A 13,694-nucleotide genomic window follows, 5' to 3' on the forward strand; every position below is an offset into this window, starting at 1 on the left:
GGCTCTCTAAAGTGCAGCTGGTTAGGAAAATGACCATCGGGGGGAGAGAGACAAAACACACAGCTACGGCAATTAAGTCAAATTGATTCCACAATCCCGGGGGAGGCTACAGCCACACTTCAGCAGCTGATAAACGTGTTCTGTAGAACAGCACAGCACACAACGAAAGACACTATACACATTACACCACGTCCTATTGTCCTGTACACTAATGTAAAACACCTATATATAGAACACATGGCTGAACATACAGTACATATACATCAGTGGAGGCTTCTCAGAGGAAGAGTATCATAAAAATATAAATAGTGAAACATTTAAAAAAGTTATCCTTTTTAAATAAAACTGTACTAGATATATTAACATCACCAAATAATGTATTAAAACACACTGTTTTCCAATGGTCTACAGTTGCCTCAATAGAACTCTGCAGGGTAGCACCATGGTGTAGCCGGAGGACAGCTAGCTTCAGTCCTCTTCAGTTTCACTTACTTAGCTAGCCAATGCAGCTAGTTAGTTTGGCCTACTGAAACATATGGCTCAAACAGAGAGGGATGCTATGTTACCTAACTGGCTACAACTATCCACAAGTGAAGGGAAAAGGTGAGAAGAGGAAAGAGTGTACATGTGAGAAGGAATTCCACAACAAGCAAAATGATCTTACTGTTTGTATGTGGCTGCTATGAAAGTAAACTGTGTTTGTGTGTGATCAGGGGTGTATTCATTCCGGCGATTCTGTTGAAAAAATAATGTCTTAAATGGAAGCGAACGGGACGAAACAGGGATAAATACACTTGAATTTGTCCGAGCATCCCGGAGTCGCCTCTCCACTGTTGACGTTGAGACTGGTGTTTTGCGGGTACCATTTAATGAAGCTTCCAGTTGAGGACTTGGGAGGCATCTGTTTCTCAAACTAGACATTCTAATGTACTTGTCTTCTTGCTCAGTTGTGCACCGGGGCCTCCCACTCCTCTTTCTATTCTGGTTAGAGCCAGTTTTCGCTGTTCTGTGAAGGGAGTAGTACACAGCGTTGTACGGGATCTTCAGTTTCTTAGAAATTTCTCGCATGGAATAGCCTTCATTTCTCAGAACAAGAATAGACTGACGAGTTTCAGAAGAAAGGTCTTTGTTTCTGGCCATTTTAAGCCTGTAATCGAACACACAAATGCTGATGCTCCCGATACTCAACTAGCCTAAAGGCCAATTTTATTGAACATCAGTTTTCAGCTGTGCTAACATAATTGCAAAAGGGTTTTCTAATGATCAATTAGCCTTTTAAAATGATAAACTTGGATTAGCTAACACAACGTGCCATTGGAACACAGGAGTGATGGTTGCTGATAATGGCCCTCTGTACACCTATATAGATATTCCATTAATAATCAGCCGTTTCCAGCTACAATAGTCATTTACAACATTAACAATGTCTACACTGTATTTCTGATCAATTTGATGTTATTTTAAAGGACAAGTGACCCCAAACTTTTGAACAGTAGTGCACATACATATTTACAGTACATACATGAACACTCATACACACCCCAGGGTAGGACTTAGCTAAAAGGCTTTTTATGAACTCGTACTGAGTGTGCATCAATAAATATAAACCCACAGCAGCAAGCAGCTGAATGCTCCAGTCACTTCATCACAGGAGAAATACTATCCTGTAACTGGACATGAACTATATCTGAATGGATTCTAAGAGGACATGGTCTATTAATATGAGGTATTCTGCTGGTAGAAAGAAACCCCTATTAGACTAGGCTCTATTAATGAATCAGTACTGGGATTGAGAGTAGAGAGGCTCACCAGACAGCAGCTATGAAATCAGCACAGACAGACTCCGCTCTAATCCAAACTGGGAATAAAGTAGTCACTGACTGGGTCAACTCTAGAGCCTTTTTAAAACAGAGACATATGGAGGAAGAGGACTCAAAGGAAACCGTTTGCTAACATTACAAACCCACTACGTTCCCTTCCCACTCTTCCCCTGCTCGACAGAATCGCCACAGCAAGGACTTACGAGTCACGTGTCATGGCGGTGGAGGCAGCAACAGGTGTATCCAGCACCAACAACTGAGAAATGTCTGTCTGTCTGAGAGGGTCTGCCTTCGTCTGTGTCCTGCGAGGTCCAGAGAGGTGTCCAAAGAGCTGCCCGACAGCACAGTGAGGCGACTGTGTAGACTAGAGGCTCCAACAGGCCTGCTGCCACTATGACCCCTCCTCCCGGGGGCTAAATCGGGCGCTCAGGCAGCCCCCCACAGAATGAATCCCTTACCCCAGGAATAAACATGCTGACTGAAAGGCGTCATGGGACGGTTTTGTCCAGGGGCTTTTCTGAGAGCGAGCACCCCACCACCTCACCTCTCACCTCTCCGGGCTCCTCCCTGGCTCCAAACCCATTCCTACCCCCTGCCCAACAACCCTTTAGCACTCGCAGTACAGCGCTCTGATATGTTGGTCCGGTGAGCAAGGGGGACATTTTAGATATGACTGATGGACAAGCCAATGTATATTTGTCTGTAAAGCTGTATCACCATAGAGTATCAGTTTGGCCATACAGTATCACCCAACTCAGTCCAAGTCTCTAGCTAAATCAATGGAACCATGTGATATAATGATAGACCCTTGACTTCACAGAGAGATATGATATAGGTCTTATCATACAGCGCGTGAAGCACTGCCTCATCGTATTGATTCATCAGACTCCATTCTGAGGTGTTTTAAAACAACATCTAGTCTTTTCCATCAAACTGGGATTCGGTAATGAAGAGAACAACATTCTGTCAATTCTGAAAAGTCAACCTAATTCAAATAGGAAACATGGGTCAAGACTTTAGTGTGGAATATGTCAAGGATCAAAAGGTCACAAGGTCCCGTTCCAGACCGCCAGGGCTAGGTGGAGTTCACAGGAACACCGGGGTCCTAAATCAGCACCCAATTAGAATCCATACTCACTGAACTCTAAGCAGAGCAGGCCACTGGCCCCCCATCCTAAACCTTCACAACTATTCTAACAGGATTCATTAATACTATGTAATTTGCTGACCCTCAGACTTCAAGCCAAAGTGCCCTTGCCCGCTCTCTGGGACTTTCCTGTATCCATGGGGAAGATGACACCACAATGAGAGTGTACTGAAGAGAACAAGAGGAGGAGAAACTGGCAACTGTGACTGAAACAAAAAAACAAACAATAAACAAGTCACTGTGTTAAGACAGCGATCAAATCACTTCTTTATAGAAAAGAGCTCTCTCCCTCCCCAGTTAACATTTTATCCTTATGGTCCATTGATCCTGTTTCTATGGTGACGTGGCCTTTTCATTCCAACACAGGGAAATGGGCCAGTGGATTTTCAGGATTAGGGAGACAGATGCATTGTGTGTGTGTCCTTCTTTTGTCCTGGGTTAAAAACCATCCTGCTCTGCTAAAAACACAGAATGAAGACCCAGTTCAGCCCAGGTCAGTAGTCTGGTGGGTTGGTACTAAACACGGCTCACTGTAGGCCAAGTCTCCTAACCTTGCAGAGGGAGGGAGGGCACAGGGCCTTGCATATCACCAGGATGAAAAAAAATACATATATATATACACACACACAATTTGGGGTTGGAACCAGTTCAGGGAACAGAACCGAAAACCAGAAAATAACAACATTTCTTCCAAGGAACAGAATCGTGAATGAAAGTGATCTTTAGTGTTCTGGAAAATTACTTATTTTAAAAGCATGGGAACCGGTTAATAACGTTATTTTATGTTCCAGGCTTTTCTTTCTAGTGTCCGTCCCCCCCCCCCCCAAAAAAACCGCAACAACGTACCCATGCAAAGCCCTCACTCTGACACTCAGAAACATATTCCAGTGTGTGCGCGGGCATGTTTACGCTACCTGCCACTCCCCCCTCCGAACCACAGGCTACTGTACTGATGCTACAAGCATAATTCAGAAGATAGGGAGAGATTTATTTTATTAGCTAGAGAAGAATGGATTCACTTTTTCAGAGCTAGTAAAGGATACTATAGGCCTAGTTAGCCAGCTAGCTCAAAGGACATTCGAAGTTCCTCCAAAGAAGCCGCTCCTCCTATGTATAATTCTGTGGACCTAATTCAGATGATGCAGGTCATAAGATGCCCAGCCTTCACGCCTCCTCCTCAAACATCTCTCGCTCTATTCCAACGTCAGTTGCATCTTGCGCCATAGGCTACACTCGTCCATCACGCACGTAAACAACTAGCTTGCCTGCTCTATCAGCACTGATTGGAGGCGTAATTTAATTTGCTAAAAGTTTAAAAAAAATTGATTTCACAGTTAAAAAAAAGATAAAAAGTTACAACACCTGTTAAAAATGCAGCAGTAAGTGGAGTTGCATCTGTGAGATGCCGGAGAGGAAATTGTCCCATGGAGGGAATCACAGTGGTGTCTGAATCCGCACATAAATCAGAGGCCTGCTGAGCAAGCTGGGTGGCTGGGGAGAAGCTTGTATTATTTGTTAGCAACCAGCCGTTGCTACAATAACCTTGAAACTGGTAGAAGCAGCCTTGTGCAGTCTTCTGTAGTCTGTGGTTGTGAATATTCACTGATGCACAGCAGAGAGCTGGGGGGAATCTGAGGACACTCATGGAATTGTGCGTCTGCATGCTATTACTAACACGCACAATGAGCTTGAAGTCAGACTCTATCTTAATACTGTGAGTAGTCTGACCGATGTAATGTAATGTAATGAGATAAATGTAAAAAACGTTATTTCACAGGTTAAAAAAGGAACAGAAAGGAACGATATAAACCAGTACTTTTTGGGGTTCAAACCTAGATATGCACTCAGACTCTTTGTGGATATGGGCCCTGGTCTGGTCTGTGTAACTAACTGCCAAAGAGCTTTTTGTTCTGAGCAGTAAAAAGCTGAGTGATGAGGGCTGGTCCTGGTTGTTCCTCTATGGCACTGATCTCTGTGGCCAAACACAGTCACTGCTTTCATTTCAGACGTACGTATGCTTGGGAATCCAGCAGAGACTGTTAGTGTCTGTCTAAAGCGGAGGGGACTGGGTTGAGAGACCATCTTAGTGTGAGAGATGTAGAGGTAAAACCACCACAGGGACATTTTCTCCTGAACTACAACACAAGCATCTCTTAGAGATGTTCAAGACACCATGCTGTTGTGTCATTGCACCCAACAAGCATATCAAATGTATCTGATGAGGGACTAAATCGCAACAGTGATTACTTCTCTACATTTCCCCTAATCGATAGAAGACTTACATGACGGGAAAGCCAGCCATCTTAAGACGAGAATGCACTAACTGTAAGTCGTTCTAGATAAGAGTGTCTGCTAAACTAATCGAATATACAGTGAGGGAAAAAAGTATTTGATCCCCTGCTGATTTTGTACGTTTGCCCACTGACAAAGAAATGATCAGTCTATAATTTTAATGGTAGGTTTATTTGAACAGTGAGAGACAGAATAACAACAAAAAAATCCAGAAAAACGCATGTCAAAAATGTTATAAATTGATTTGCATTTTAATGAGGGAAATAAGTATTTGACCCCTCTGCAAAACATGACTTAGTACTTGGTGGCAAAACCCTTGTTGGGAATCACAGAGGTCAGACGTTTCTTGTAGTTGGCCACCAGGTTTGCACACATCTCAGGAGGGATTTTGTCCCACTCCTCTTTGCAGATCTTCTCCAAGTCATTAAGGGTTCGAGGCTGACGTTTGGCAACTCGAACCTTCAGCTCCCTCCACAGATTTCCTATGGGATTAAGGTCTGGAGACTGGCTAGGCCACTCCAGGAACTTAATGTGCTTCTTCTTGAGCCACTCCTTTGTTGCCTTGGCCGTGTGTTTTGGTTCATTGTCATGCTGGAATACCCATCCACGATCCATTTTCAATGCCCTGGCTGAGGGAAGGAGGTTCTCACCCAAGATTTGATGGTACATGGCCCCGTCCATCGTCCCTTTGATGCGGTGAAGTTGTCCTGTCCCCTTAGCAGAAAAACACCCCCAAAGCATAATGTTTCCACCCCCATGTTTGACGGTGGGGATGGTGTTCTTGGGGTCATAGGCAGCATTCCTCCTCCTCCAAATACGGCGAGTTGAGTTGATGCCAAAGAGCTCCATTTTGGTCTCATCTGACCACAACACTTCACCCAGTTGTCCTCTGAATCATTCAGATGTTCATTGGCAAACTTCAGACGGGCATGTATATGTGCTTTCTTGAGCAGGGGGACCTTGCGGGCGCTGCAGGATTTCAGTCCTTCACGGCGTAGTGTGTTACCAATTGTTTTCTTGGTGACTATGGTCCCAGCTGCCTTGAGATCATTGACAAGATACTCCCGTGTAGTTCTGGGCTGATTCCTCACCGTTCTCATGATCATTGCAACTCCACGAGGTGAGATCTTGCATGGAGCCCCAGGCCGAGGGAGATTGACAGTTATTTTGTGTTTCTTCCATTTGCGAATAATTGCACCAACTGTTGTCACCTTCTTACCAAGCTGCTTGGCGATGGTCTTGTAACCCATTCCAGCCTTGTGTAGGTCTACAATCTTGTCCCTGACATCCTTGGAGAGCTCTTTGGTCTTGGCCATGGTGGCGAGTTTGGAATCTGATTGATTGATTGCTTCTGTGGACAGGTGTCTTTTATACAGGTAACAAGCTGAGATTAGGAGCACTCCCTTTAAATCTCAGCTCGTTACCTGTATAAAAGACACCTGGGAGCCAGAAATCTTTCCGATTGAGAGGGGGTCAAATACTTATTTCCCTCATTAAAATGCAAATCAATTTATAAAATGTTTGACATGTGTTTTTCTGGATTTTTGTTGTTGTTATTCTGTCTCTCACTGTTCAAATAAACCTACCATTAAAATTACAGACTGATCATTTCTTTGTCAGTGGGCAAACGTACAAAATCAGCAGGGGATCAAATACTTTTTTCTCTCACTGTAACAATGGATAGGTGGGAAGGTCTTCTGGGTCTTTTCCCTGGCATCACAGACAGGCACCCCTGGGACCCTCGGCCTAGTTGATAAATGCTCCTTTGAGGCCCCCTGAGTGACAGGTCAACAGAAGCAGCAGTCTGCCTTGTGGGTTCTATCAGTCAGCCTGTCAGCAGACTTCCCAGCCTGGTCACAAGCTAGATATGGCCCACTGCAACGCTGAGACCATAATCCCTAAATCTTTTAATATCATGTTGAAAATGCTCTGCCGTATGGACAGAAATGCCATGATGGACAAAGATCAAGTTTCACAGCAACGGTGAGGTTGGACTCTGGCGTTGGGCTGAATCTGACAACCCTCTAACATGTAGCACTCATACACACGGCAAACCTCAAGGCCTATGCTTCTGTAGTCAACTATAAATCGGGCCTTAACTTATCCCTGTAACCTCCAAAGACACCTTATAGAGAGAAGAGGCAGAAGCAAAGCATGATAAATTGCTTACAGTATATCGGTAATATGCAGAGTCAGTGAAAAAGTCTATATATTGAGGAATTGACCTTAAAAACATCCACTTAGCAAATTGACTCAGTTTATGAGCAGTTGGTCTGATAATTGATAGCATCAATGCTCAGTGCTACCCACCAATGTGGATCTACAGCAGTGGATGCTGCTGAGGGGAGGACGGCTCAAAATAATGTCCGGAATGGAGCTAATGGAATGGCAAACACATGGAAACCATTTGATACCATTCCACTGATTCCGCTCCAGCCATTACCACGAGCCCGTTCTCTCCAATTAAGGTGCCACCAACTTCCTGTGATCTACAGTATACTAAAACAAGTTAGGGCTGTACTTTTATTAGACTCAACACCAGCTATAAAGTACAAACATATATTGATGGAAGGAAGCCATGAATCTCAGTGAGAACTCCCACATGAGTGGAATTGAGTGAGTGAGTGGAATTCCACAGTCAGCATAAAGCCAGCTCCAGAGGTGCTAAACAAACAAGTAATCTGCTTCTGATTAAAATAACAAAGACTGGTCAGGAAGTAAACCTTCACAGCATAAATCTGTCTGCTTGTTTGGGATAGAGGAGATAGAGGAGTTTACACATTTCAACTTCTGAAGTGGATACGGGCAGAATTCCGCAATGCAAATTTAACGAGATGACCGCTTGCTGTGCTTATCAAAGTGGTGTAAATTCAGACTTTCCTGTATACAAAGTGGATCGTGAGGAAATTGCACCTAAAAGATCTCACCATCTGATCTGTCAGTATCACTGCTAGAACGTTCTCTATAATGAGCACTACAGTACCAACATAAAGATAACAGAACGATTAACATGTAAAAGTTATTGAATAAGTATAATGTACTCCTCTCTCGTCCAGGTTAAGGAGGGGTGTTTTACTGTCTGGGATGTTAGTCTAATCCTCTCCTCCTCTCTCGTCCAGGTTAAGGAGGGGTGTTTTACTGTCTGGGATGTTAGTCTAATCCTCTCCTCCTCTCTCGTCCAGGTTAAGGAGGGGTGTTTTACTGTCTGGGATGTTAGTCTAATCCTCTCCTCCTCTCTCGTCCAGGTTAAGGAGGGGTGTTTTACTGTCTGGGATGTTAGTCTAATCCTCTCCTCCTCTCTCGTCCAGGTTAAGGAGGGGTGTTTTACTGTCTGGGATGTTAGTCTAATCCTCTCTCGTCCAGGTTAAGGAGGGGTGTTTTACTGTCTGGGATGTTAGTCTAATCCTCTCCTCCTCTCTCGTCCAGGTTAAGGAGGGGTGTTTTACTGTCTGGGATGTTAGTCTAATCCTCTCCTCCTCTCTCGTCCAGGTTAAGGAGGGGTGTTTTACTGTCTGGGATGTTAGTCTAATCCTCTCCTCCTCTCTCGTCCAGGTTAAGGAGGGGTGTTCTCGTCCAGGTTAAGGAGGGGTGTTTTACTGTCTGGGATGTTAGTCTAATCCTCTCCTCCTCTCTTGGAGGTAATTTATCTCAGAAGGTGTGAGAGTCTCTGTGTACCAAACATGGCAATCATAACCCGATGACTCACATTCCCTGTTCAGCGGCCTGAGCTCCGGTTCTCTCATCCACATACCCAAATACTGTAAGTCTGCACCAAGGTGTGTGTGTGTGTGCGCTTCTCTGCATATTAGGCCCTCGTTAAAATCAGTGAAACAGAGAGACAGAGGCCTCTGTCGTCCTCCACACCATTACATCCCATTACTCCCATGAGCCTCTGTCCACTGCGGATCACTCAACAAGAGGAATGTCTACACTGCATTCCTTCCACCTCATCATCAGCACTGCAACAGTCAGCCAGGGAGGCCCAAAATGAAAAGCCTTCAAGCTAGGAGATGCACAGGAGAGCTATGCTGCTCTAAACGCAAATTACATTATAACACCACTCTGGTTGGAAGCCCAGTATTTAATTCAGCTCTTGATGGAATAGGATCTGTAGCTATCGCCCGCCTCCAGTCCCAGTCTGGTCCTGAGAAGCATCCAAATTCTGGAGTGTTATAGAATGGTTTCGGCAGGTAGCCTGGAATCTGTACGAACTCACACTGAATATCGCTGGAATCCATACTGAAACAGAGCAATATTCAGTTTGGAGTCCAGGCTATTAAGGGTGGGTCAGGGTTGGGGGTCAGGGGTTAAGGTTTCACGAGGCTCTCTGTCAAACATCCATCTCTGTAAAACCTTGTAGACAGGAGGAAGGACAGAGTTAGCCTGGAAAAGCACAGTCTCTGGCCTGAGGAGAAACTGTGCCGACAGTGCTGAATTCTGCAGTGCTGTTTATAGCCCAAACAGACTGTGTGATACGTGGGGGAAGGGGAGTGGTGTCATGCCCTGCCACTTTTGACTCTAACGGCAATTGAGTGAAGAGTGGTTACTCGGGATTACTGTGGAGAGTAATTGAATTGATTATGCAAACTTCTGGACATAGATTACGAACCAGGAGCAGGGTCTGGAGCGGGCTCAGGCTGTATGACCTTTGGGTGACCTAGTGGCAGTAATGGTGCTGACACAGAGGGAGAGACAGGGAGGCAGCAGTAGCAGTCCCCAGGGAGACATCAGCAGTGGTGTGGTCAGCTAGTCTCCAACTGGCCTAGGGCATCTTCTAATACACATGGACGCTGAGACGAAGTGCTCCCATGCACAACAACAACGACGACGACGTCATCTATTGGTAGACTGTGCTACTCTGAATGTGGCTTGTTGACATTTGTAGGAAGAGCTAGGCCTACATAAAATATCTCCAGATCTCATCTCTATGCCTCACACTCATTTTACAGACCGTACCAAGACTTTTTGGAACATCTTTATCTCATGAATGACCCACACATCATAACAGAAGACAAGTAGAGACCAAGCCTACTTGGACTTTGTCGTTCATCTTTATCTCATGAATGTACCTCGCTAAAGTATCACTCTGAACATGTACTGGGTGGGTAACCTATATTGTACTTTGCTTTGTTGACTTCAGACATGCCTCAAGAAGTGGAGAGTCACAATTTCATTTGGCTATTCCTTAGAGATGTGAATGTGTTTTGAGTTTGACTAAAGAGGAAGTAACTCTAAAGCCTTTAAAGCCACTAAACCCTATGCCTAAGGTTTGCCAAACTTGAGCTTTCGAATACTCCCGTAGACCAGAAGATTGCCAAAGCTACAGCTGAACAAGTCCACCAGAGTAGAAGAGTCCTCCGAGCAATACGAGGCAGAGAAGTGACATGCAGACCAACATCGGTCTGTTATTCTCACTACATCTTCCAGGAGCAATAAGCATCCCTCTGCACTAGGAAGAGAACCCAAGGGAATGAGTAGAATAATCTAATACAAAGCCAAGATGACTTACGAAATGTCCAGGGGTCAGCAGTTTTACTGTGTCAGAATGCTTCTAGGGGTGCCGTGCTGGCAATGAAGCTTACGAACACAACAAGATAAGCAAGAGAAACATCAGGCTCTCTTCCAAATGACATTTCTGCATGTGTTGATGAAACCACCACCCCCTTTCCTCCTCTCCTTGCACATCCCATTGCATTGCCTTTTTTAATTAAGCCTTGCTTTGAGCTTGGCTGTTGGGTAAGATGCTCTTTTGTGTGGGGTAGAATTACCATGCAAGACTAGAGAAAAGCGGGATAGGGGAATTCTTTACATTTTCACAAAGGCTGGTTGTGTGCCATGAGAACCCTAAATGCCTTTTCAGCAGGCGGACAGCGGGAAGAGTGAGAGAGGGGAGGGAGAGAGGAGACAAATGAGCAGGAGAAAGGGGAGGAAGAGGGAGGGGGCTGTGTGTTAATATTCTAACTGACCTACTGAGCTCAGAGACAGTCTCTCAGGCCTGCTGTCAACATTGCTGAGGAGAGGGGAAGAGGTGGTGTGTGTTTTGGAGAGGACACTTCAGAGCTGACATACATGGCAGATACATTTGGTTGTGGTAATAGGGGAGATTATGTATTGCATGCAATATGAGTCCTCCCAAGACATCCCATAGTCGCACTACATCAGCATCAGCCTGAATGGTTTGTTAAAAGCTTGGTGTTTAACAGGCTGATGAATGTCAGAGTGGCCATGGAAGACTGCCTTCAGGTCTTTGTATTGAAGGAGCACCTGTTGTTGTGGGTGTGAAGATGGAGGGAGAGAGGGAGGGAACGAGAGGGAGAGCAACAACCAGGGAACAGCTGATGTGTATGGAGAGGTGAGAATTATGCTAACCTGTCAGTGTCTCAGAGCAATTTAGTAAGGACCTGATAAACTGTGTTGCTCGTGACACACTTACCGACTTCACTCAAGGCAGTTAGATTACTTAGTTACTGGGAAGATTAAACTACCAACGGGACATTAAAAACTGTAACATCTTATGCTTCACGGAGTCGTGACTGAACGACAACAATATCAACATACAGCTGGCTGGTTATACGATGTACCGGCAGGATAGAACAGCGGCGTCCGGTAAGACAAGGAGCGGAGGTCTATGTATTTTTGTAAACAACAGCTGGTGCACGATATCTAAGGAAGTCTCGAGCTATTGCTCGCCTGAGGTAGAGTTTCTCATAATAAGCTGCAGACCACACTACCTACCGAGAGAGTTTTAATCTATATTCTTTGTAGCTGTTTTACATACCACCACAGTCAGAGGCTGGCACCAAGATAGCATTGAATGAGCTGTATTCCACCATAAGCAAACAAGAAAACGCTCACCCAGAGGAGGCGCTCCTAGTAAGCGGGGACTCAGTTTTAACAAATTTCTATAAGCATGTTAAATGTGCAACCAGAGGGAAAAGAACTCTGGACCACCTATACTCCACACACAGAGATGCATACAAAGCTCTCCCTTGCCCTCCATTTGGCAAATCTGACCATAATTCCATCCCCCTGATTCCTGCTTACAAGCTAAAATTAAAGCAGGAAGCACCAGTGACTAGATCAATAAAAAAGTGGTCAGATGAAGCAGATGCTAAGCTACAGGACTGTTTTGCTAGCACAGACTGGAATATGTTCCGGGATTCCTCCAATGGCATTGAGGAGTACACCACATCTATCATTGGCTTCATAAATAAGTGCATCGAGGACGTCGTCCCACTGTGACCGTACCTACATATCCCAACCAGAAGCCATAGATTACAGGCAACATCCGCACTGAGCTAAAGGCTAGAGCTGCCACTTTCAAGGAGCGGGACTCTAACCCGGAAGCTTATAAGAAATCCCGCTATGCCCTCCGACAAACCATCAAACAGGCAAAGCCTCAATACAGGACTAAGATCGAGTCGTACTACACCGGCTCTGACGCTCGTCGGATGTGGCAGGGGATGCAAACCATTAAAGACCACAAAGGGAAGCACAGCTGAGAGCTGCCCAGTGACACGAGCCTGCCGGACGAGCTAAACTACTTCTATGCTCGCATCGAGGCAAATAACACTGAAACATGCATGAGAGCACCAGCTTTGCCGGAAGACTGTGTGATCACGCTCTCGGCAGCCGATGTGAGTAACATGGAACCCAAACCGGCTGCACGCGTGCGCTATCGTGCATAAATGTATTTTGTCCCCCTACACAAAACGCGATCATGACATGCAGGTTAAAATATCAAAACAAACTCTGAACCAATGACATTAATTTGGGGACAGGTCGAAAAGCATTAAACATGTATGGCAATTTAGCTAGTTAGCTTGCACTTGCTAGCTAATATGTCCTATTTAGCTAGCTTGCTGTTGCTAGCTAATTTGTCCTGGGACATAAACATTGAGTTGTTATTTTGCCTGAAATGCACAAGCTCCTCTACTCCGCCAATTAATCCACACATAAAACGGCCAACCGAATCGTTTCTAGTCATCTCTCTTTCCAGGGTTTCCATCTTTGAACTTATATGGTGATTGGCATCTAAACGTTCATAGTATTACCACGACTGCCGGCAAAACAGTTCGTCTTTCAATCACCCACGTGGGTATAACCAATGAGGGTATGGCACGTGGGTACCTGCTTCTATAAACCAATGAGGAGATGGGAGAGGCAGGACTTTCAGCGCGATCTGCGTCAGAAATAGAAAGGAGTTCTATTTTAGCCCTTGGCAACGCAGACACTCGTTGGTGCACGTGAGCAGTGTGGGTGCAATAATTGAATAACATGGATTTCTACATTTATTTTGCGACGCTCGTGCACACGACGTGTCCGGTCTGGTCAGCATGTGAGACCTTTAGACAGGTCAACAATCACAAGGCCGCAGGGCCAGACAGATTACCAGGGTGTGTACTGCGAGCATGCGCTGACCACTAGCAAGTGTC

General features: G+C 45.1%; 1 protein-coding gene across 4 annotated transcripts in view; it reads right to left on the minus strand.

Moving 5' to 3' along the window:
- Positions 1–13,694, minus strand: part of enah (ENAH actin regulator) — a 131,266-nt gene that overhangs the window by 86,598 nt on the left and 30,974 nt on the right. Inside the window, exon 1 of one of the 4 annotated variants that reach the window (XM_029750306.1) lies at positions 2,024–2,260. The exons of 1 other annotated variant lie outside the window; for it this stretch is intronic. In XM_029750306.1, the coding sequence (XP_029606166.1) occupies positions 2,024–2,037 (14 nt within the window). In that variant the 5' untranslated portion in view covers positions 2,038–2,260. Of the gene's footprint in view, positions 1–2,023; positions 2,261–13,694 lie in introns of those variants that run through there. 2 more of the 4 variants (XM_029750339.1, XM_029750348.1) reach the window with 2 other exon arrangements.

This window comes from Salmo trutta, chromosome 1 (genome assembly GCF_901001165.1).
Source record: "Salmo trutta chromosome 1, fSalTru1.1, whole genome shotgun sequence".
In the NCBI taxonomy this organism is placed as follows: Eukaryota; Metazoa; Chordata; class Actinopteri; order Salmoniformes; family Salmonidae; genus Salmo; species Salmo trutta.